General features: G+C 34.2%; 4 protein-coding genes, 1 long non-coding RNA gene and 1 other non-coding gene across 12 annotated transcripts; 2 read left to right on the forward strand and 4 right to left on the reverse strand.

Annotated features, from left to right (window-relative positions):
• The first annotated feature begins 1,765 nt into the window (after positions 1 to 1,765).
• On the forward strand, positions 1,766 to 6,166 carry LOC140838214 (uncharacterized). Of its 3 annotated transcripts, none has more exons than XM_073204363.1 (12): positions 1,766 to 2,259; positions 2,356 to 2,422; positions 2,787 to 2,859; positions 3,112 to 3,195; positions 3,286 to 3,402; positions 3,583 to 4,008; positions 4,100 to 4,494; positions 4,716 to 4,815; positions 4,894 to 4,953; positions 5,026 to 5,112; positions 5,373 to 5,501; positions 5,618 to 6,166. In XM_073204363.1, the coding sequence occupies exons 2-12, from the start codon at positions 2,358 to 2,360 to the stop codon at positions 5,918 to 5,920; spliced, it is 1,839 nt and encodes a 612-aa protein (XP_073060464.1). In that variant the 5' UTR covers positions 1,766 to 2,259; positions 2,356 to 2,357; the 3' UTR covers positions 5,921 to 6,166. The 3 variants fall into 3 exon arrangements, with proteins under 3 accessions (XP_073060464.1, XP_073060463.1, XP_073060465.1); XM_073204362.1 differs by having other exon boundaries at positions 1,768 to 2,259; positions 4,091 to 4,494; XM_073204364.1 differs by lacking the exons at positions 1,766 to 2,259; positions 2,356 to 2,422; positions 2,787 to 2,859 and adding an exon at positions 2,886 to 2,958 and having other exon boundaries at positions 4,091 to 4,494.
• Positions 6,167 to 6,263: 97 nt separating this feature from the next.
• LOC140837642 (CASP-like protein 5C1) lies at positions 6,264 to 8,277 on the reverse strand. The gene is made up of 3 exons (XM_073203757.1): positions 7,843 to 8,277; positions 6,727 to 6,859; positions 6,264 to 6,637 (listed from the first exon to the last, which is right to left on the reverse strand). The coding sequence occupies exons 1-3, from the start codon at positions 7,971 to 7,973 to the stop codon at positions 6,440 to 6,442; spliced, it is 462 nt and encodes a 153-aa protein (XP_073059858.1). The 5' UTR covers positions 7,974 to 8,277; the 3' UTR covers positions 6,264 to 6,439.
• Positions 8,278 to 11,812: 3,535 nt separating this feature from the next.
• Positions 11,813 to 11,902, reverse strand: LOC140840370 (small nucleolar RNA SNOR75). The gene has a single exon (XR_012119958.1). It is a non-coding gene; the product is annotated as a small nucleolar RNA SNOR75 (small nucleolar RNA).
• Positions 11,903 to 12,603: 701 nt separating this feature from the next.
• LOC140838215 (wall-associated receptor kinase-like 14) lies at positions 12,604 to 16,363 on the reverse strand. The gene is made up of 3 exons (XM_073204365.1): positions 15,478 to 16,363; positions 14,260 to 14,319; positions 12,604 to 14,099 (listed from the first exon to the last, which is right to left on the reverse strand). The coding sequence occupies exons 1-3, from the start codon at positions 16,232 to 16,234 to the stop codon at positions 12,832 to 12,834; spliced, it is 2,085 nt and encodes a 694-aa protein (XP_073060466.1). The 5' UTR covers positions 16,235 to 16,363; the 3' UTR covers positions 12,604 to 12,831.
• Positions 16,364 to 18,552: 2,189 nt separating this feature from the next.
• LOC140838218 (uncharacterized) lies at positions 18,553 to 19,053 on the reverse strand. The gene is made up of 2 exons (XR_012119548.1): positions 18,902 to 19,053; positions 18,553 to 18,865 (listed from the first exon to the last, which is right to left on the reverse strand). It is a non-coding gene; the product is annotated as an uncharacterized lncRNA (long non-coding RNA).
• LOC140838216 (nuclear pore complex protein NUP58-like) lies at positions 18,709 to 22,387 on the forward strand. 5 transcript variants are annotated; one of them, XM_073204371.1, is made up of 6 exons: positions 18,709 to 19,052; positions 19,126 to 19,240; positions 19,672 to 20,145; positions 20,513 to 21,016; positions 21,486 to 21,521; positions 22,018 to 22,387. In XM_073204371.1, the coding sequence occupies exons 1-6, from the start codon at positions 18,709 to 18,711 to the stop codon at positions 22,048 to 22,050; spliced, it is 1,506 nt and encodes a 501-aa protein (XP_073060472.1). In that variant the 3' UTR covers positions 22,051 to 22,387. The 5 variants fall into 5 exon arrangements, with proteins under 5 accessions (XP_073060472.1, XP_073060471.1, XP_073060470.1 ...); XM_073204370.1 differs by having other exon boundaries at positions 22,015 to 22,386; XM_073204369.1 differs by having other exon boundaries at positions 20,513 to 21,014; positions 21,481 to 21,521; positions 22,018 to 22,386.
• The last annotated feature ends 1,050 nt before the right edge of the window (positions 22,388 to 23,437 follow it).

The raw sequence follows: 23,437 nt of genomic DNA on the forward strand, positions 1-23,437 counted from the left end.
GAAAACTAAAATCGCAAAGAATCAAACATATATGACTCGTGATACATTTCACTACCCCATTAATATGGAATATCAAGCATTCAAATGTGTGTATAAAACTCAATTTTCAAATGAAACGACAATTATCAATAAATGCACCAGCCTTGATTAACATTTTAATTATTGTCCTAGCTATACATCAAAACTCCATTTGCTTCTCTTTAAATGAGTATAGGTCAACATGACGACAAACTTTGATTTTTTTAACTACTTAAATATTTGTTATCGATCTTGGAAAAGGTCAAAACCCTAAACATTAATCCTTTATTTTATTTACTGATACTGCGACAAGCAATAATTTCTTGGATACTCAAAGACAACGTGGGTATCTCCATCTACCCTTTTCTAAAGTTTTTCAAATCTAGTTATTGGACAAAGGGACACCCACAAATTTTCGTTTCCTTTGAAGTATCCATTGGCTTTCATCCCTTTTGAGGTGAATTACTTTCTTCTAGCTAACAACTTTGTAGGATCGAATGCTTACCGCTTTATCAAAAACTATAACGGATGGTAATTGTGTAACTCAAATCTTTTAAACCGCACATCTATAATATTTCGTTGGAATCAAACAAATGGATAAATTAACGTAAAAGGCTACTAATTCTTTGGAAAGATGAGATTTTTCATGCAAAACATAGCAGAACATTGTTTTACTTCACTATCAAAATTATTTTTTTGAGAATAAAAAAAACGACTATGCTAACTAATATTGAGGTTTGTATTCAAAGGCTTAAAAAAAACGTGCATGGAAAATTCCCAACTTCAAGATTTTAATAGCCTTGAACTTAATTCCAATGCACAACTTCTGCATATTTACCTTTTTCTTCACTTTTTGTTGACCTTAAAATTCCCAAATTGAAAAATATAAATAATGATATAGAAATATTTAAGTAATTTTTTTTAAAAGTAGCAATATTGTTAGTTATTGGTCTATTACAAATTTCCTGAAAATAAATCTTATGATATTTTTCTTAAATGAAAAAATATTATTTATTTACTTAAAACATCTCTCTATACATGTTTATTCCAAAAATCATGACCAACTCAAAATAATTTATTTAATTTTCATGTGCAGCAGAATTTACATTTTCTTATACACGAAGTTTTAATTTTAAAACATTATTTTCATAAATTGAATGGAAAATAAGATGTTACCCTGGAGAAAAACATAAATGAATTAAGAGTGAGTCTCATGTGAGACCGTCTCACGGATCTTAATATGTGAGACGGGTCAACCTTACCCATATTCACAATAAAAAGTAATACTCTTAACATAAAAAGTAATACTTTTTCATGGATAAATCAAATAAGATATCCGTCTCACAAATACAATCCGTGAGACCGTCTCACATAAGTTTTTGCCATGAATTAATATTGATTTAAGAGTTCAAGTTTTTGCCATGAATTAATATTGATTTAAGAGTGTATCTAATAGCATATGTGGTATATGCTTACTTTAATGGACCTCACATATGAGAACAATTAATGTTCATTTTAAATGCATCATTGGGGTACAACATTATTGTATTCTTTGATGTCTTGAGTTTTTATAGCATAGAAGTGTAATGTGTTTGATTTTAAAAAATTAAAGATATATTAGCTTATTAATATTTTTTAAAAAAAATATTAATTTTACAATTTTCACCATCCCTTGTTACAACACTGTATATATATATATATGGCGGTAAGCGACAAGAGAAGTCATTGGCTTTTGTGACACCCTCCTCATTTTTAATCACAGTTTGATCGCTCAAGCAATTCACTTTTCTATCACCAACCATACTTTTTTTTTTGCCTTTCAATTTTTCCTCTAATTTTGTAACCTTGTAAAGAATCTACCTTTGTACACTCTTTGACAATAATAGCTTGAGATTTTCTTCATTTCAAGTAAAATCGTGTAGGCGGAGTTTACGCTCCTTTATAGCACCTAGAGGTTCCCTCGTTGCCCATAAGCCACAGTTGAGGCAGCAGATTTTGTAGTGGTGTGGATGAAAATGGGAGCTTTTCTTTCCTACGAAGTGAAAAGAAACGGAACATTTTATGAGTGCACATGATCCTCTGCTGTGTTCAGAAATCGGATTGGGCAAGGGTGAAAAATATGCAAGAAGACTTCGGGTTTTTAACTCCAAGTTTAGGTTTTCAGGACCCCCTTTGGGAATTCTTGTTTTTATTTAAAAAAATCAATCTTGGTACTCAACTCCAAAATCAGAGCTTGTGAAGGTATGAAGTTTTCATGGCCCCTCAAGCTTTGTGTATAATTTGTAAAACTAAGTTTTGTTTGTTAGAAATGTTATATTGTGCTCGAATGATTTACAGAGATGAGTTTGGAAAGGTTTGGCGACGGTAGGTGGCCAGAGCTGGTCCAACACAAGCGTTCCAAGAGGTAATCTTCTTGTTTGGTGACGCTATTTTGGGGTTGTTAGTATGAGAATGTTGAGGCTAATGATTTTCTTTATGAATTAGAAGACTTCGGTGATATTTTAAAATTTCCTCTGCCGTCAGAGAGTATCTCTGCATTATAATGATTTTATCCGTTTGACTGTGAGCCATTATGCTATTTCTTGGTGTTCATCTTATTTTTGCTTACATTGGAAAAGTTGATGAAGAAATGAGAATGTGGGGGATGATTATTTGTTTTAAATCTTGAATCTTAGATTAAATTTTGTGATTGTGTTATTTTAGTAATTGATTTATAAATATATGACATTTGTTTTTTTAAAGCTCTCTTACTTCTGTGGCAATTGCAGCTTCCCCAGCTGCAAAGAACAAGAGCAAGATATGCAGGATCAATCTACTGAAGCAGTTCGTGGGGCGAAATTGGTGTGGTTACTTTGTTGTAGACTTTTGATGTTGTGAATAGGGTCGGCAGTTGTCATTGAAATTTTTTGTATCTCTGGCATTTATCAAACTTTTGCTTGTGTATGTTCGATGTAATTGTTTTGCAGTTTATAGTCCCGTTCTTTTCCTTCGTCTATTACTTGCTGCTTTTTCTGGAATTATGTTGCTTTGGATTCTATCGACCATGATATGTAGACTTTGATTAAGACAGTGTTTTCTTTTTTCGGCTGCCAGAACATGGGATGCTCCAATGAATGTATCGACAGGAAGAAAGGGCAAACAACGAATGCTGATATCCAGTATTCTTTGAAGCAAGAGGTATGGGATAATATTGATTTTCTAAGCTTTGTAAAATTCAAATCTCAAGTGTTGTCAACCTTGATCGTAATTCACAATTCACCATGCCAGATATTGCAGCTTGAAAAGAGATTACATGACCAAATGACTGTCCGTGGAGCTCTCGAAAAGGCTCTAGGTTATAGGACTTCCTCCAATGATATTTCCGACGTAACCACTGTTCCTAAGGTACCACTCTGTAGCTCTTACATTTGGAACTTAAACGAGATTTTTTATCGTTATCTTCTTGGTCTTCTCCTCCACAAACTTTACATTAGTCTCCCATTTATTTTCTATAGCTAGCTTCATATTTTTCATGAACATGTCAACCATAGTGGTTTTGATGAAAATTGCTCAAACTATATACAGCCAACCACAGGACTCATCAGAGATATTGCCGTTTTGGAGCTAGAAGTTGGGCATCTGGAACAGTATCTTCTTTCACTGTACAGAAAAGCATTTGATCAAAAAATACCTTCCTCGTCCCTCTCCAATAAACACGAAGATTTGAAACCACCCATATCACCACCAAGAAGAAGGCGCCTAGATTTTTCAAGATCGGATATTACGTCAGCAAGAGTGAAGTTTTTGCCTCAAACTGAAATTCCAACAGTATCCAATACGAGGAAGGAACTCGTTGATTCAACCGTAGAGAAGTTCAATGATTTAAGTGTACTATGTTCTCGTTCTTCTGTGTGCCAATACTCATCTCAGGAAAACCAAAACTCACCTCCAGCGGAAGCTTTTGGGAAAGCTTTGCAGGCGTGCCGTTCTCAACCATTATCCATGATGGAGGTATCTCACATTTGTCCTTTATTTTCCGTATTTTTAAAATTTTCAATTTTCCAGTAACTTAAATTTCTTTGTTTTCTTAAAGTATGCACAGAATAATTCTTCACAGGTCATCAGTCTAGCAGAACATCTTGGAACTTGTATCTCAGATCATTTCATAGAGACACCGAACAAGCTTTCTGAGCATATGGTCAAGTGCATGTCCATTATATATTGCAAACTTGCCGATCCTCCATTAACAAATCATGGCCTGTTATCTCCCACTTCATCTTTGTCATCAATGAGTGCATTTTCTCCAAAAGATCAATGCAACTTGTGGAGTCCAGGATTGAGAAATGATTCTTCCTTCGATGTTCGGCTGGATAACCCTTTCCACGTTGAAGGACTAAAAGATTTTAGTGGACCTTACAGCACAATGGTTGAAGTACATTGTTTGCATAGCAATGGCCAGAAATTGGGTGATAATGAATACTTGTTGCAAAATTTTAGGTGAGCATACTTCCAGCATGCTTGTTCACATATCTCTAGTTTGCATCATCTAACTTGTTACCATCCCATATTGAATCTGTTAGAAATTATGGAATCGTTATTAAGTTTAGGGGTTGTGCGACCTACTAACTAATCTTCAAGATTTAGCCATTTAGGTTCTCTTCTTGGGCGGCTGCATAACGTAAACTGAACTTGGAATGTTAAGTTTTTACATTTTGCAGGAGTCTTATTTCTCGATTAGAAAATGTCGACCCTCGAAAGTTGGCACATGAGGAGAAGTTGGCATTTTGGATCAACGTACACAATGCTTTGGTGATGCATGTAAACACCCAAATAGCTAAAATCATGTCAATATGACGTGTTGATCCTGACTTGACTATGCAGTTTTCATGTAAACAGGCGTTTTTGGCTTATGGTATCCCCCAAAACAATACTAAGAGGATGCTACTACTCTTAAAGGTAACAAGAAATAATTTATTTTTTGAAATAAGACTGAGTTTGAAAATAAAAATTAACACTCTTGTCACCTAGGCTGCCTATAACGTTGGAGGTCAAATCGTAAGTGCAGATGCCATCCAAACTTCTATCTTGTCTTGCCGAATGTCTCGTCCAGGACAGGTATGGATATATGTTCAGTATGTTGGTTTTCTAGAGTTTTATTTTACTCAACTTGTAAATAGACCGATCTCTAGACTGCACAAACTTTAATTCATTAGCCAAAAACAGCGAGAAATATGGCTAAGTTCCGCCTTGACGAAGTTTATGTCTTCAGATTCATATTCTCAATAAGATAGGCATATCCATGTTTCAGTCATTAGTTCTTGTTCTTTTTTGACAAGTCAAACAAGAAGCTCTTATCGAATTACCTTTGTATTCAGTGGCTCAGGTTGCTACTTTCTTCGAGAACGAAATTTAAACCGGGTGACGAACGACAAGGATATGCAGTTGAACGTCCGGAGCCTCTTCTGCACTTTGCAATTTCATCTGGGAGCCATTCTGATCCTGCTGTAATAATCCGTAACCTTCTTGTTTTGTATATGCCTTGTTCTTTTGGTTAAATCACTTCTTTCTGTACTTCTTTGATCTTTAACCAAAACAACGGTTCGTTTTCTTCTGTTGTCAGGTACGTATTTACACACCCAAGAAGGTGTTTCAAGAGCTGGAAGCAGCAAAGGAAGAGTACATTCGAGCGACTTTTGGTGTCCGAAAGGATAAGAAAATCGTTCTGCCCAAGATTGTTCAGTCCTTTTCGAGGGATTCAGGTTTATGTGCTGCTGGTATAATGGAAATGATCCAACATTCTTTGCCCGAGTCATTGAGGAAAAGCGTCAAGAAACGGCAACTGAGAAATCCTCTCGAGAACATCAAATGGGCTCCTCATAACTTTGCTTTCAGATATCTTATTTCAAAAGAGCTGGTAAAGTGAATGTTAGCCTCGGTTTGTATCTTGTTCCTTAAATCATCTTGGTGACAATTTCATGTTCAATACCGCTTAGTCTGTAATATGCTTCAAAAGAATTTATTTTTTTGCTGCTCAGTATTGTATCTAAGTCCAGCTATCATGTGAATTATTTTTGTACATCCTATTTTGGTACAGCCTTTTGTTTTTTTGTTGAAAACAGTAAGCCTTTTCGATTACTATAAATAGCGATGGAGTGCGAATGATTTATGATCTAAATATGTTATAATTGCTTTTTTTCCAATAAACTCATTTCATGTTCTCTGGTTGGAAAAGATAGAAAAGCCCAAATAGAAGAAAAACCAAAAACAAAGCTAAATTTGCACCTTTTATTACAGATTTCACGGAGGCAGCTCCATCTCTAAATTGTACACTTGCAACACTACAATGAATCGTTTCAAAGATACAAACCAAAAATGATGTAGCAATCTCCAATTAAATTTTACATGTCTACATCTCACGTCCTGTACAATAATCACGGACAAGCTATAAGGTAGCTGGAAGAAGCCAAAGATTGAAGAGGGATGATGCCAATATCAGAAACCACGACAAGAACGCCATGGCAGCAGAAAGTTGATATCTGGAGCATATCTTTTGGCTGCAGAAGGAGCCTCCAAAAGCAAACAGGATACTCGTCACGCTAGCCGTTGAACAAGACGCAGCCAAAGCCAAAAACGACAGAACCTGAGAAAGGATATGGCCTTTATAAGAATATTTTGCAAGTGATGTTAAAACAAAGAAATTATTGGATATAAATATGATTAAATTTGTACCCAATCTCCTATAACAACGATCGAAAGTATTCCTGGATGACGGGCAGTGCGTTTTATGAAAAGAGAGAAGATATCCACCACTGCTAATGTCAAGCTCCACGGAATCACTAGAGCCATGATGGTGACCAGGAAACTGTGAGCAGAAACAGTAACGGCATGTTACATAATGAAGAAAAAAATATCAAATCACGCAGAAGAAACAATGGTATTAATACTCGGCCAAGTATGCTAACTTGTAGAATATTTTTCCAAATCGATTTTGTAATGCATCAAGATCTAACATTTATCAAGCTAATACATATATTAAACCCACCCTATTCAAAGCACAAGACAGAGACACGATACTTCGCAACTGAAGGGTGTAGTATATTAATTTTTCTTAGTTGTAGACTGATAGTTGATCAATGAACAGAAAGGGAATGCTAATACAACCCTTGATCTCGAACCACTTTACGACGATAAAAAAACATGTTGGCTTCAGACAATAACAGATGCTTGATCCTACTAGTTTGGTAATGCATTGAAACTAAATCTTGTGACGCTTGTGGTCGATATATAGATCATCTCAAAATTTTAAGCTTTTTTCAAATCTCCATCAGTAATGTGAAAAAGGTTCTAACCACTCGAAGAAGCGATCTGAAACCAAAAAAGAAAAGCTACCTTTCCCATCCTTGAAGAGAAGGTGCAAATCTTTCATCCATGATTTCGGTAAACATTCAAAATTTTCAATCTCAAATCCTGATTAATCACGTCCTACTTCTAAATTCTTGAATTCATCACTAGATTGACAACTAAATTTCTCAACTTAAATCTTTAACCACCCAACTTCATCTGATACCGACTCTGTAAAAATGTCTACCAATTGTAACCGACACTTATGACTTATCAGCAGTAAAATTATTAAAGCACAACACAACCACATGATCAGAAAACATGTCCATAATCCAATTGGAAACTCTACATCCTAGAAAATCAATACTACCAATCAAGAACAAAGAAAACATTAAAAACAGTATTCAAACAAAAGAAAGGAAAGTAAGAAGAAACGAAACAAGGGTGTTCTCTAAGAATCAAACAAACTGAAAAGACACCATCTTTAAGTTTAAAACTTTTTACCAGAAAGCAGTGTAACTGTAAAACTCGACATCAAAACACATAAAGAGCAATGAAGCAACAGCAAAAAGGGCCTGTCCCAATCTCAAAGCCAGGCTCGCACTTGTCCCCGAATCCCCAGGCAAAAAATCCATATAATCTGTACATAAATCCCTATGTTATCCCGAATTCATGCAGACACGATCTTTGTATGCCTGTGATGGTGATCACAGCACAACTTCCTCACACCCATATAATCCTCTGCTCAAGGCCATTCATCGAAAGATGAGAACTGGGAAATGGAAGCAAATTCTTAAAGGCTTTCCATGGAAAATTTAAAGCAAGCGTTCTCTTTGATGGGTCGTGAAAAGTTTTTCCGGAAGGAAAAAACAGCGGTGGAGATTGGTGGAGCGAGGAAATGACATGGTGGCGACCAGACCTTTCCCCCTGTCTTTTTCTCTTTAATTAATTAATTCAGTCATAATCATATATCATAGTCGTGTACATTACTATTGAATTGAATAAAATAAAATATGCATGCAAAATGTATTCGAAATATGTGGTACATCATTTAATCATATACTGAATACATATGAATTGAGAAGCCTTTTTTTCCTGAAAAGGTTGTTGAACAGATCATCTATAATGTATATAAATTGAGTAGTGAGACATCTCACGAAGGTGCAACCCTACCGATATTCACAATAAAAAGTAATATTCTTAGCATAAAAAATAAGATTTTTTCATGGATGTCATAAATAAGATATTCGTCTCACAAAATACGATCCATAAGAGCATCTCACAAAAGTTTTTGTCATATAAATATCGAAATTCTTACGTTTGATTTTGTGAAATCAATTAATTTTTATTAAAATATATTATTTATTTAAATAAAAAAAATTTACTGATAATTATAAGATCTAAATAAACTTTAAAAATTCGCGTATTATATCTACGAATTATATATTTAACATCGTTATCCAAATAATAATTAAAAATTATAATAAAATTTTATAAATTATTTTACACGTAATTCCCTAATGCATATAAAAAGAAAACACGTAGAATGTTCGTTGGTGAGTGAGTCTAATATTTTCACGGTTGATCAAAAAAGTTGACTATTGGCCAGATTCCTATATTGAGCGGTTGCGGCTTCAATTTAAGTCCCACCATCCATGGCTTTAAACTACTTCAAATTCAACGTTCAATCTCCATTAATTCTTTTAAAATTATCACACTATACATATTCTTAAGTATAAATTATTTATTTTTAATTATTATTTATGAAGAATATATCTTATTTATACCACGGATTTCTTGGGGTATTTCATGTGTCAATGACAAAGATTTTAGAAAAATGACATCGGATTCAAGGGTTTTGCTTTGCCATTTATCCCATCGATCATGTTTTAAAAACTATTGTTATTTTTGAAAATAAGAGTTGAAATTTTTGAATATTGAAAATAAAAATTGTAAATATTGAAAATTAGTGTGTAGCAATGTATGTAATAATGTATTTATTTTTGAATTATTTTAAAAAAATTATAAATAGATCTCTCAATTTATGAAGAATAACACATAATTGAGTATACAAAATTTTATAAAATCTATAGTTCAATATATTTTGTGGATTTGATATTTTCACTTTTTATCGTAAATTTTTACTTTTAACACGTTATTAGCACAATACACGAAAATTCGGTTCTTTATATTTTTCGGAACTCCAAAACACAAGAAAAAAGTAACAATATTCAAAAGTAAAAAAATTTATTTTACTATTTTTTTTTATTGTGTATTATTTAATATATAATATCATGTTATTATGTAAAAGAATTTTATGACACATAATTATAACAACGTGATGTAATTATTACACTTCTTAAAGCAATCCGACCGAATGTGGTATAATCGGCTAAATGAACACTTAATGAAAAAACATATGTTAACAATTCAATATATCTTTGCGTTTTCATTAAAAATACAACATTCGGATGCATAATTATTGTTGTATATATTGATGATTTAAACATCAACGAATAATAAAATTCAAAAAGTTGAGTCTTACTTGGGAAGACTTAAATAAAATATTGTCTGGGTTTGCAAATTGAACAAAAAAAATGTAGAATATTTGTTCACAGGTCAAATTGTACAGAAAATGTCTTTAAATGTTTTAATATGGATAAATCAAATCCTTCAAGTACTCCAATTGTTGTTAGATAATTAAACATAGAAAATGATTCATTTCGTCAATGTGAAAATGATGAAGTTATTCTTGATCCAGAAATATCATATCTAAGTGTTATTGATGTCCTTATATCTTGTAAATTATACAAAATCTGATATATCTTTTGGAATACGGATGCAAATCTCATACGAAATATCATTCGACAAGAAGCATGTGACAATATATTAAAATAATATTGTATGTATTACTAGGGGTGGGTACGGTACGGTATACCGTACCGAAAATATCGGTATGGAATTTTTTCATACCGATACCGATACCGAAAATGTGGTATACCGCACATTCGGTATACCGAATTTTCGGTATGAAAAAAGTTCATACCGGTACCGTACCGACACCGAAAAAATGTTGGTATACCGAACTTAAATTTTAAAAAAAATAATAAAAAAAAATTATTTTCGGTATTTCGGTATATACCGAAATACCGAAAAAAAAAATATTCCATACCGATACCGAAAATTTCGGTACGGTATGATATCGTACCAAAATTTTCGGTATACCGATGTTTTCGGTAAGTTCGGTATTTTTTTCGGTACGATTTTTCGATATTTCGGTATTTCGTTATTTTTTCTCACCCCTATGTATTCCTCAAACGAAAGAAAGATACATAAAAAACGACAGAATTAAACATATTTCCCCTAAATTCTTCGCATTCACCTAAGAGTTTAAGAATAATAAATATATTGATTCATTACATTCTATCAAGTGAAACCTTATCATATCTCTTCAGAAAGACACTTGATATGACGATATTCAGAAAGCATATACTTAATATTAGGATCAACAATACAAAATTTGTGAAGAATCGTTTGTGTTAACATGAATGAGAATTTACGTGACTGTACTCTTTTTCCATTACCATAATTTTTATCCTAATCAGTTTTTTATAGTAAGGCTTTTAACAAGACAATATAAAAACACGGACTGATAACAATCATTGTATCATAATCATCATCATAATGGACAGTGTTGAAAATAAATATTAAAATTATTTAATGTTGCTGATAATAATTGTAATTATTGAAAATTAGTGTATAATGATATATGTTATAATGTATTTATTTTTGGATTATTTCAAAAAAAAATTCTATAAATAAAATTTTCAATTTATGAAAAAAAACATATGCATAATTTTTACATTTTCCTAATTCAATCTCGGGTTCGCCTCCGAGGTTTCAAGTACCCGATGCAGCAACCAAACGGGGAGAAAATTGGGGGGGCGGGATATGGCTTATGAAGGTCTCGAACTGGCACACGCTCTAACCAACTTAGCTAATAGCGTTGATATTAAAAAATAAATTTAATTTTATAAAAAAATGTCGATTATCGAACTTCGTTTTGTTTTCATGAACCAATTGGGTTAAGAAACACTAAACATTAAATCATGTCAAAACAATATTTGCTTAATTTCATCTTCCTTTCAAAGTACAATATTTCTATATAATTTAAATAATAAGAGGTACTTTTATTTTCTTTTTGAGCCGAACAACAATGTCCGATCAAACAATCTGCTGCGGATTTGAAGCCGTTGTTGCAGATTAAGACGACTAAATCTGCAAACTGAAAAAGGTTTTATCAATTATCGGGAGCACTCAGAATGAGTAGGAGGTTATAAACTCAATCAACCAAAAATTCAGATCATTTGTTTTCCTCATCGTGCACCCATTAATTAATTATTCCAAAAAAAAAAAAACAAAAAACAAAAACAGGAGGAAAATCAAAATGAACAAAGATCGAGTGATGTGGAATTCCTTTCAGACAAATGCCTCGATTCGTCGTCACATTTTTAACGAATGGATTTCGATCGGACTCGTCATCGTAATTTGTTCATCACGAAGAAACATCCATTAATCACCCAACCTTTTCTTACTAAAACCATGGGAATCGAAAAGGAAAAAAACAGACAGGAGACAAAGAAGAGACGTGATTATGTATTAAGAAAATATTCAGAAACCCTAATCGGAAGACGTGAGAAGTGAAGTGAAGTGTTCTTGGTTTTATAGGGAAATTTTTGTGTTTAGGGTTTTGCGTTAAAATGACCAAAATGTGTATGGGCTTCTTGGAAGGTCATTTGTTTTGCATTGGCTTGGCCCAAGTGTATTTAGTTTAGGACCTAGCTTAATACACAACCGTTGACTGGCCCAACCAAGTCGTGGAATCTGCATCACTTAACTACCATTTCATAGACTTTATTTTTGATTATTTAAAATTGTATTATTCATATCTATTTTACACTTCTTATTGGGGAAAATTTCAACTTAATATCTTGAAATTTAAATTGAAGAAGATAGAAAACACGTCGATGAGTGACGATTCGCCGCCACAGAAAATTCAAAAATGACATGATATATGCTTATTATTAAATTATTAAATTTTATAAATGTTAGTCGTCACCACTCACCAATATTTGAAATCTCTTTTTTTGTTTTTATTCAAGGGAAATGACCTCTTCAAATTGATATGAAAATAAATTTATTTTACAAAAATCATGTTAAATCATGCATAACTCCCCAGAAGATTATAATTTTAGATTCAAGATGAACACATACTTAATCAAAAGAGATCACTGGGTTCAAATTAACTCGCTTGCTGTACTAGTATTTGTTCATTAACCGGAACCCTGCACTTCATTTTCTTCTAATTAAGCCCCAAATAGCTCAAGAAAATGAACAAAAACTTGATACTATAGTCATACAAACCAAATATATATATATATATATATTTGTGTGTGTGTGTGTGTGTGTGTGTGTGTGTGTGTGTGTGTGCAGTCATCGAACCATATTCGACAATAAGCTGCTGGCCGATGGTGAGCTCTGCTCACTCGGCCAAGGATCCTTCACAGAAACTGGTGAACAATCCTTCATATCTCCTTCTGTTCTCGATGGAACAATCGCCCTACGGCTTTTCACCCCGGATTTCTTAAAAGCCATATTTTTCAATGATTTCTCACTCGCATGATAAGGTGACGAACAAGGGGACGTGGCAGACGATCCCAGATACATAGTCTCGTCCAAATGTGCCCAACCACTTCGCCTAATCTGTTCCAACTCGTCTGCCACTTCCATCATCGAGGGTCTCATGTCCTGATGAAAGGAAAGACATCGAAAAGCCATTTCGGCCACCTTGTGTACCGATGAGAGTGTCCAAGCATCCCGGTTTGGCTCCAGATATGGGTCGATTATCTCATCAACACGACCTTTTCCGATCCTGTCGATTGCAAGTGCAGCCAAATTAATGTCGCTGTGAGGTCGAGAGAAGTCTACGACCTTCATTGCTGAGATTACCTCGACAAGAACGACCCCAAAGCTGTAGACGTCACTTTTGTCAGAAAGATGGAAGTTCTGATGATATTGAGGATCCACATAGCCAGGAGTCCCTTGTGGAGCTGTGGAAATGTGGGAATCGTCTGTCATGCCAAATCTTGAAAGACCGAAGTCAGCTACTTTTGAGTTGAAATTCAAATCTAACAATATGTTACTCGACTTGATGTCCCTGTGATATATTGGATTCATGGCAGAGTGAAGATAGGAAATGGCACGAGCCGTTTCAGCAGCAACGGTGAGCCGAATCGTCCACGGGAGAACTGCACCTCTCTCTCTCTGCAGATGCTCGGAGAGGGTACCATTTGGCATGAACTCGTAAACAAGAATATGTTCACCATTCTCAATACAACATCCTAGGAGACGGACTAAATTTGGATGGCTAACGGAGGATAAAAGTTTGATTTCATTCATCACTTGTTCCACACTGTCATGATCTCGACTTCTTAATTTCTTGATCGCTACCCACTCATCATTGTGGAGTTTTCCTGCGTAAACCGTTCCATAGGCGCCTGTCCCAAGCCGTAGCCTTTCGGAAAAGCCATTTGTGGCTCTTTCAATTTCCTTGTATGGATATAATGGCACACTGGAGCTGCCTGCTGCTTCAGATATCAAACGCCTTGCAGTCAAGATGCTCTTCAGAGAGGCAGAACGTCTCTTTATGCACAAGAAGATGAAAGCCAAAATGACCACGGAAGCGCCTCCAGCAATAACCCCTACGAACAGAACCGAATGAAGAAATTTTTACCAGTAAACTATCAAAGATTTGTGGCTAAGGAGCTCGAGAGCAAGCAATCAATGGCCAAAATGGAATGGCTCGGTAACCTTTTTAAAATAACATACAAGAATGCGCGATTTTAACAGGGTGAGAAGTACCTCCCATAAGAATGCCCACTTTACTTTCATGGCTCCGTGAAGAAGTGTAGATAGTAACGGCTAGTAGAAAATACAGAGAAGAAAGAAGTTAGGAGAACGAAAATTAACTCAAAGTACATATTTATCTCTATATATCATATATACTTAGAGTTTCATCTATGATCATATATATATACTTAATATTTCATGTTTACACACGACGTCTGTTTGTATAACTAATTTTTTTTTATAAAATTTGATTATTTTGTTATATTTTAAGGATTATTATTTGGATCAAAATTATCCAACCATATTAAATATATAATTGAAAGAGATAAAGTGAATTTAGATGTCTGGATTCGTATCTATGTAATTGGACAACATTCTCCTTGAAACTAATTTTTGAGGTAGATTTAAATCAAAATCTCAATCTTAACATGATATTATATCTCGGACTCATTCTTATGTTTTGGATCGTACTACGAGTCATCAGATAATGTCTTATAAAATTAACGATCTAATTGTTTATTCTTAGACGTGAATGCAACATATTAAATATCTCACATCAGCTGAACTAAATCATTGAAAATTACGTATATAGACTTAGTTTATAATAAAATTATAAACTAAATCATTGAAAATTAAACTTTACGCAACAATAATAAAATCAAATGTAAATTTTATATTAAATTTAATGTGATGTGGACTTGTCATGTGGTAAGAAATACTAACTATATATTAACTAAATATTATATATGCGATTACGAACAAAATACTAATATCCAACTTATAGTCATGATCAGGTTTCAACGTTTACCGATTCAAAAGCTAACATAGATGATTTGACCAAATACCAAGTCTAGAATTGATGATGAAAACAGGTAGACCGACTCTTCCACTTTCCACAAATTGTGTAAAATCCAACCACCCCTTATCCATATATTTAAAAACTTAATAATAATATTTATACGATAGTTTTTTTATAATTAATTAACATGAAAAAGTATTAAAATCTAATCTCAATCCTCCTCTCCAAACTCTGGAAAAAAAAGCAAAGAAAAAGAGAGGCAAAGTGTAATTTTGCTTAGTTGGGAAGAGATTTATTACAATTTGAGCTCGAACCAACATTTTAACGCATGAATCTTGGTGTCATGTATAGACCAAATAATAATAATAATAATAATAATAATAATAATAATAATAATGATTTTCAAATTGAATTGAAGTAATTGGACTAACCTTTCCTACAACCTTCACCGTCGGCGAAACCATCTCCGGCGTACCCCTCGTTACACTTACATCGGAACCCTTTCCGCTCCCATCCTTGTAAGACCTCCGTGCAATTCGCGTTTGCGGCACATTTACAATCCCCATCAACCCACCAACCCAACTCCGCCGTCTGAAACTCCAGAGTGACGGAGGAGCTCCCTCTCACACCACCGGAATTCCCATCCATGTCCACCAGGATCGAAGAATGTAAAAAAACGCAGTTCCCTTTACTCAACACCTTTTCATAATCCAGAAACTCTGTTTCGTCTTCAATATCCTGCGAATAACACGTTAAATTAAAATTGCATTCCTGGTCACCTATTTGTGAACTGATCAATCTACTTGGAATCACGCAATCCTTCAGTCTCGAGCTGCAGTTTTTCAACAGAAGGCCATTACGCCACGTCGGTGCGTAGTTTTGGCTGAAGAGTCCCTGCAGTTCTTGAATCGGGCGGGTACAGCTCGCCGGAAAACTGATCAGAATGTGATCGGCTGTCCAATTCTGGACCAAAAAGTTGTCGATTGTAATGTTTCCCGTGTTCCGATTGCAACTTAATTTAATTTTACATCCATCGGAGAAACCAAATGGATATTGCACTGACTTGTTGTCGCAAGACTGATTACATTCCCTTGAGTCGTTATTCTGAGCAAACGACGGCAGGATGAAAACACATAAAAATAAACCAATAAGGTAAATACGAAAATCATATCGTGCGAAAGGGATCATTAATCAGTAGCATGGAGCAAGAAAACGAAGAAGAGAGAAATGGAGACGAATTGACTTGCGAGCTAGGATCAAGTCTATGCAGCTGCTTGCAAGATGTTGGATTCTTGAAAAGTAAACCAAATTCAACAATTTGATTTCAATTAAATACTAAAAAATTATGTGTATGTATATAAATTAACAAAATATGGTACAATCATGTCAACTCGAGGTACATGTAAACGAGAGATATTTTTTTGAATACATTTTTATTGTAAAAATACATATTTATCATTGAAGCAACTTATAATTTTTTTTGTAAAAAATACATTTTGAAAAACATTTTTATAATTACTTATTCAAACGAACTCCAAATTATTTTAATGTTTTAAGATTAGACTACAAATTTACAGGTGATCAAGGAGAGTGGCATATAGTCGTATAGAGATGTGGTTGATTCTTCCTTTTTTGAAAAGGATTATGTTCTTTCAATATATGAAGTTCATTGATTTTACACAAAAACGATTGTGAAACGATTTAATGAGTTTTTCAGAAAAAAATATTACTTTATTCATATTTCATTCTATTATAGTGGGGAAGGTTTGGGCATGGATTAAAAATTAAGATGACATCCTGTTAGTCCTTAAATATTCTCAAATACTAGTGAGTCTCACGGACCATAATCTGTGAGACGGGTAAATCCTATCCATATCTACAATAAAAAGTAATACTTTTAGCATAAAAAGTAATACTTTTTCATGGGTGACCCAAATAAGATATCCGTCTCACAAATACGACCCATGAGACCGTCTCACACAAGTTTTTGTCCTCAAATATTAATATTTCAAAATTTCTGTTTTCTATGATAATTCCATATATTTTTTTTAAAACAGAAAGTGTCATACCATAAAGTGATTATATAATAATCAAAACATATTTTATAGTAATAAATGTGTGGAAAACAATGAAAAATATGAAAGCTTGAGTTATTAGATTTACTATGAGTCCCAAAAAGAGTTAGTTTATGTTACACAAGTGTATTTTACCTCATATTCCGATACTATTAGATAATGCGAGCCTCTCATATTTTTATAAAAATTTAAATACATATTAATATTAATGATGAAAAGACTATTTAACTTTTGAAAAAAATAGGTAGCATAAATAATAATCCCAAAAGGGCAGATTCACTGGAGCCGAACAAATTACTTAGCCAAATATGCACTGGGCGTACATATTGGGCTTTAGATAACAAGGGGCCCACATGTATCGCTGAATGGTTTAGATTTATTAACCCGTTACTTTCTGTTTTTGGTATAGTCCGTGAGAGAAATACTTTATATATATATATATAATATTAAATATATAATAGAAAGAAAATATTGGTTCGATGTAGTTTTCAGAATCCCCAAAATACCCATCATTCTCTTTTTTAGTCCCCTACTCTAGTATATTATAATCCTCTTTATTTATATGATAAAATTACTAAATGCGGACATTTTGAATATTTATTTTATCCATGCGTCAAAATATAAAAATGATTATCGAGACACCTTCTGGAAATTTAAAAGCAAATACTGTCTAGCATGTTATCATATTTAAAATTTAATACTACACACACTATCTCAACTAATGGAATCCTCCCTAATTTGTATCATGTAAAACAGTTGGGGGGAAACACGAGAGTGGGTCAACAAAAAACGATTCCCCCGATCACCTTTAAATTTCCAACTTTTTTAACGCGAATGTTGTGTTGTTTTTTCTGTTTGTCGATTTGCGTACTTTGGAATTCATGCAATTTCAGATCGATATCAAAACAACACACCGTAAGAATGAATAATTGACTTATATGACATCAATACCTCAATTTTAAAACAACATTTCGAACAATTATAAAAACAAAATGCCTTATTTCGATGTACGTATAACCAATTGAAATTGAGTGTATTAACTTTTAAAGCTCATGAATTAAATATAAAATATTTATCTAGAAAAATAACTTTGCTATAATAATTGTATCTAAATAAATCTTTCCCATATATATAGATTTTGTACTTCTGTCATATTTCTATTGTATTAAAAATTTAAAACTCTTTTGTCAAAAAAAAAATAATTTAAAACTCTATATCTTATGGTCAAATACAAAATTTCAAATTAAATATTTACATTTTCGTAGGTAAAGCTGCTTGTCTAATTATGGATTTAAATGAATTGCATCGTCTCACCATTTGTAATTTTTATACTGATTTTCAATTAAGGGTTGCGGCCTTCCCAGGCCCAAATCCCAGACCATCTTCTTTTTTCTTTTCTTTTTTTCCCCTCGATGGCGCATTTTTCTACCATTTTCACATTTTAGGGTTTTAAACTTAAATTTAGGGTTCTTATTACAAGCTTGATCTGCATCCACGTTCTTCCGAATTCCATCACGTGATCTATACTTCGAAAACTTGTTAAAAGCTTCGAATTTGGACAGGTGGAAGTGTGAGTTTTCTTAGTAAATGGCATTCTTGTTCACTCCACAGCCACAGCAGCAGCAGCAGCAGCAATCCCCTTTCCAGTCTCCGTTCAACCAACCCAATCCTTTGCAACAGACTACCGCATCGCAACCCCAACAGCAGCCTCAATCCCCGTTCCAGTTTCAACTCCAACAGCAGCCTCAATCCCCGTTCCAGTTTCAACTCCAACAGTCACAAACGCCCCCGCAGCTCCAGCAACCGCACCCTCAGCAACCTCAGACACAGCAGCAGTTTTATCTTCTAACTAATGATAAAGCTCCTGCAACTTACAGTACCAAATGGGCGGAGCTCCATCCCGACTCTCAAAAAGTTCTCCATCAAATTGAGTAAATTTCTGCGAATTTTTCCCCGATATATTTGAAAAAAAAACTTTCTTAATTGGATTTTTCTGGGATGCAGGGAGAGAATTTTGGGATACAGAGATGAGAGTCAGCGACTGGATCAGTGTAGCCGGCTCTATGATTCATCCATTTCCAACAACGGGTTTGAGAACGAGGCCAGCTCTATCATGCAGGTTTTATTTCCCCCTCTCCTCTCTGTTATATTCAGCCTGATATTGTTATGGTGCATTACCCATGACTTATTTTGATAATTTCTGGGTGGATATCTGGATGGATGGCTAAAACTGGCATTGAACTTAAAAGTAGTAAAATAATTTTTATATTAGGTTTAATTTCTTTGGTTGCCTCCTGTTATTTGGCTGTACCATTTGAGGGAAGTTCGACCTCATTGTGCTAGTATTGGACCTTTGTGGCTGGAAACAAATTTGCTTTTGTTTTTTTGGGCATCATCAATAAATTTATTTCATGTAATCAATGTTGATTTATTTATAACACAGCAGTTTCAATTTATCACGCACATGAATCTGATTCTGCACATCCCCAAGATAAAAACTTGTTTGGCATCTTTTACTTTAACAAGTTTGTTTGGCATGTTTTACTTTAGCAGGAACTCGGAGGAATTAGTGTAGCTATAGATAGACAGAAGGCAATTCTACAAAAGCTAATGACTGTTGTCAAAGATATGCTACGAAACACAGAAGGAGCTGTCCGTTCCTTTATGATTTTACTGCCGAGATTTCTTCACCAAAATAAAACGGCTGCTGCAGGTGCTTCTGCACCATCCCAAACTTTAGGAGCAATGACCACACAAACTTCAAGTGGTCATGCTGCGGCAAATAATTTACTGCCAGTACTTGATTTCTACAGTGGTGTACCAAAGAAGCCATCTCCCTTCTTGCACCAAACTGTTGCCAGATTTGAGAAGTATATATCGGAGTGTCGTCAATGGATCGAAGAGTTGGAGCAGTTGCTTTTTTTAGATGGAAAGAACTCTTGCAATCCAAGTTCTTCGCTGTTACAATCCCTGCCTAAAGTCTTGGCAAATGTACATGACTATTTTGTTCATGTTGCAGCAAAGGTAATGATAAGGTGCCCTTCTTGTGTTGTTTTTGTATTAGCTTTTTTACATTATTTGTATTTCTCTTCTCGTTGTTTACGATGTATTTATTCAATTTTTCTTGTGCTTATCGATAATAACTCTCCTAGTCAGTACATTCAGGACAGTGGAGTCATAACATTGTCTTCCAGTTTTTGAACTTCATATTAGAATTTACAATTGTCTCAATAATGCGATTTTTTCCTGTTTTAAAATCACAAAAATTATATTTTTCTCTACGGTTCTCTGTTACATTTATATGGTTTTTTTTTTCCATGCTTACCTGTTTTTTTAATTTTTCCTTTCGTGAATTATTACCAATGACTTGCTTTTGCTAATGATTGTGTAGGTTGAAAGTATTCATCAGCATATTGAATCCATGAAAACCGCATATCTTGCTGACCAGCGCCGTCGAGGGGATGGCAACAATCCATTTCTCGAGGCTGATCGACGAGAAACAGCTAAACAGGAGGCTGCCTCTCGAAGGATACACCCAACTCTTCACTTACCTGCAGTTTCAAACCCAACTGCTCAAGCTACTGGACCATTAAACAACTCAGCTGCACCTGTCTCATCAATGACAACCAGTGCTCCTGCTGCTGTATATGCTTCGAGTGGAAGTGCATCCTCACTCTTTTCTACTCCATCCATTGCCACATCATCTCCTTCTCTATTCTCCACTCCCACATCTTCTGCTCCAGTTTTGTCTTTGTTAGGAACCACAGCTTCCCCCCAGTCATCACCATTTAGTTCCTTATCTGCGTCATCCTCAGCATTTCCCATTTCCACTCCCTTGTTTAGTTCAACCCCAGCTTCTGGAGTCTCAACGTTTTCAACACCTTTTGCTACAGGTTAGTGTAATTCAATTGATTAGTTGCAACTTGTTTTTCTAATGTTATCAAGATTCTAGATTACTAAGAACTCCAAACATAGAAAAGGATGACAGGTTTTTGCGCACAAATTTATGCCAACAAATGGATACCCTTTTCTTTCCGCAGTGCCCGTAAATACCGGCCTCAGTCTTCTATCATCAGTGGAATATTCATCAGTAGGGTGCTACCCAATCTGTTATTTAGTCTGAAAATTGGTGTCAACCTGTGGTTATGGATTATTAACAACAATATATGATTCGTGACTACTTTTTATAAAAGCTGCATGCTATTCTCCAAACAACTACTTTTTATAAAAGCCACATGCTATTCTCCGAAAGACGCCCCACTTATAAAGGCACAAAAATCTCATCGATTTTTCATCCCCTGATGATATAGAAATATTCTTGTAATATAAAATTCTCAGTGGGTTTTCTTTTGCAAGCAGGTGCCGCAACTGGATCAGGAGCCAGCTTTGGGACTTTATCTGTGAGTAATTTTGATGTTTTTAGGCCAACTATGCTAATCCTTTTTTTCCCTATTTTCACCTTTTTATCTGCCCATGTTTTGACCTTACCTTCCAAGACGATACTAAAAAGGGCTAATTTGTTTAATGATCTAATTTTCTTCTAATTATTAAGAGTTGTCTGCCCAATGTTGCGAGAAACTCTGGAGTAGCAAAGTTTACTTTTAAGATCACATCAGAGAGAAGAATGCTCATGCCTAGCACTTTCTTCCTCTTTGCCCCCAGACCACTATTTTTCACTTCAATCTTTATCCACAGTAGCTAAAAGTGAAGTTTTATTTTATTTTATTTTCTTTGCAACCGCAAATTAGTGACCAGTGCACATACTTGGTTGCCTTGAATCCAAAAATGCGAGATTTAGCTGCGTACCAATGTATTCATTTTCTCTGATATGTGAACACTTGTTTGTATTGACTTTCTTGTCATTCGTTTATGGCTTCCTCTTTTGTCGCACAGAAGGCGAGAGCAAAAAGCCGCACTGGGCGTCGGTGAGAAGGCATCTCACTGTCTCTCATATGTTCGGTCCTTTCCATTGTAATGCAGCAGGCTTTCCTATGCTTGTTTTGATGTTGTCCCTTGAATTAACTCAAGTAATTCCTCATCAACAACCGATCGTGAGAATATACGCCTATGAAATTGTACCTGAATCACCACCAGAATTGCATTTTGTATTTGTTGTATATTGTATTTCCTATTCTATTTTTCGACCGAATTTCATAGATCACAACCCTCCAAAATATTATTCCATTCTAACCGTGTTTAATGGCCTTGGTGATGGGTATGATGCAGCACAAAAAATTTCGTTCTTTTTTTGCCACAATAAAGAACAAATTATTACGTTATCAGAGTACTTGGTAAACAATTTTATCTATCTTGATTACGCAGCGAATTGGGTGAACTATTTATTCATGTCAATTGAAACAAAGATGGACAAACTGAGTTTTTGAAAGCAAAACCACCTTAGTTCGTATTATATTTGTCGATGGTGGTATTAATTAATATTAGTGACATCATTAACAAATTCTTGTTATTTTTAAAATCAAGATATATTTTCTTTTAAAAAAAAACTAGGAGGGACCATATCATAAGTGGTTGTACATGCATCATTTAATGTGGCAAAGTTCCAAAAGTTTTTAAGCATCGATTGGCCAATTTATAGTTGATCAATTCCTCTGTCCCGCTTCTTTCCATTTTTTTCGTCTAGGAATCAAAATGTTGTCTAAGCGCCCTTTGCCCCTCTCCCACCTAGTCTCTCACGAGTCGTTTTTATAAAAAAATATTTTATTTGAATCATTCATAAAAAATTATTATTTTTTAAGATACCTACTATTTGTTTATTAGACACTAGGTCAGCTACTATTCCAGCTAATACATAAATAAAACCAAAGGTTTTAAAAAATTTGAGAAGGATCATATAGTTAAGAAGCAAATTTTAAAGAAATTATACATATTCTATTTTTAATCTTGTAAATATTGGGCCGGGAGAAGACGGTCAAAAGTAGATAAATTATGGCTTTTACCAATACTAATGGATTAGATTTGTTTTAGACATAAAATATGTGTGACTTGTTTTCACAGCAATTATCTGATAAGCACCACTAAGTATGATTTATAAGTAAATTCATGGGTAAAAATAATAGTAAAATTATATATCATTTTTTTTTTCGATTTCGAATACTGTCCTTTCCATAAGAACAAATGCTCGCCCGTTACTTAGTTATCGAATTGGTTTGAAAGAATGCATGATTAAAGATAAAGAAACCATGGAAAATTCCGGTCCTTGGTTCATATAGATTATTACTACGTAAGTTCCCAATGGAGAATGGAAAAGAAATCTATTACTATCTATTAAGGGAGAGACACTTATAATAACTAATTT

This window comes from Primulina eburnea, chromosome 8 (assembly GCF_022965805.1).
Source record: "Primulina eburnea isolate SZY01 chromosome 8, ASM2296580v1, whole genome shotgun sequence".
NCBI classification, from domain to species: Eukaryota; Viridiplantae; Streptophyta; class Magnoliopsida; order Lamiales; family Gesneriaceae; genus Primulina; species Primulina eburnea.

Bases quoted from the DNA above. Each gene is read 5' to 3' on its own strand.
- LOC140838214 (XM_073204362.1), top strand. From the start codon at position 2,358: ATGAGTTTGGAAAGGTTTGGCGACGGTAGGTGGCCAGAGCTGGTCCAA. The intron at 2,860-3,111 runs GTGTGGTTACTT...TTCGGCTGCCAG, and splicing joins CAGTTCGTGGGGCGAAATTG to AACATGGGATGCTCCAATGA. The intron at 5,502-5,617 runs GTAATAATCCGT...TTCTGTTGTCAG, and splicing joins GGAGCCATTCTGATCCTGCT to GTACGTATTTACACACCCAA.
- LOC140837642 (XM_073203757.1), bottom strand. From the start codon at position 7,973: ATGGATTTTTTGCCTGGGGATTCGGGGACAAGTGCGAGCCTGGCTTTG. The intron at 6,860-7,842 runs GTAAAAAGTTTT...TTCTGCTCACAG, and splicing joins TACAGTTACACTGCTTTCTG to TTTCCTGGTCACCATCATGG. The intron at 6,638-6,726 runs GTACAAATTTAA...ATCCTTTCTCAG, and splicing joins TCGTTGTTATAGGAGATTGG to GTTCTGTCGTTTTTGGCTTT.
- LOC140838215 (XM_073204365.1), bottom strand. From the start codon at position 16,234: ATGATCCCTTTCGCACGATATGATTTTCGTATTTACCTTATTGGTTTA. The intron at 14,320-15,477 runs GTTAGTCCAATT...ATTTTCTACTAG, and splicing joins CGGTGAAGGTTGTAGGAAAG to CCGTTACTATCTACACTTCT. The intron at 14,100-14,259 runs GTACTTCTCACC...TTCTGTTCGTAG, and splicing joins AGTGGGCATTCTTATGGGAG to GGGTTATTGCTGGAGGCGCT.
- LOC140838216 (XM_073204367.1), top strand. From the start codon at position 18,709: ATGGCATTCTTGTTCACTCCACAGCCACAGCAGCAGCAGCAGCAGCAA. The intron at 19,241-19,671 runs GTTTTATTTCCC...GTTTTACTTTAG, and splicing joins AGGCCAGCTCTATCATGCAG to CAGGAACTCGGAGGAATTAG. The intron at 21,522-22,014 runs GTGAGTAATTTT...TTTGTCGCACAG, and splicing joins CCAGCTTTGGGACTTTATCT to AAGGCGAGAGCAAAAAGCCG.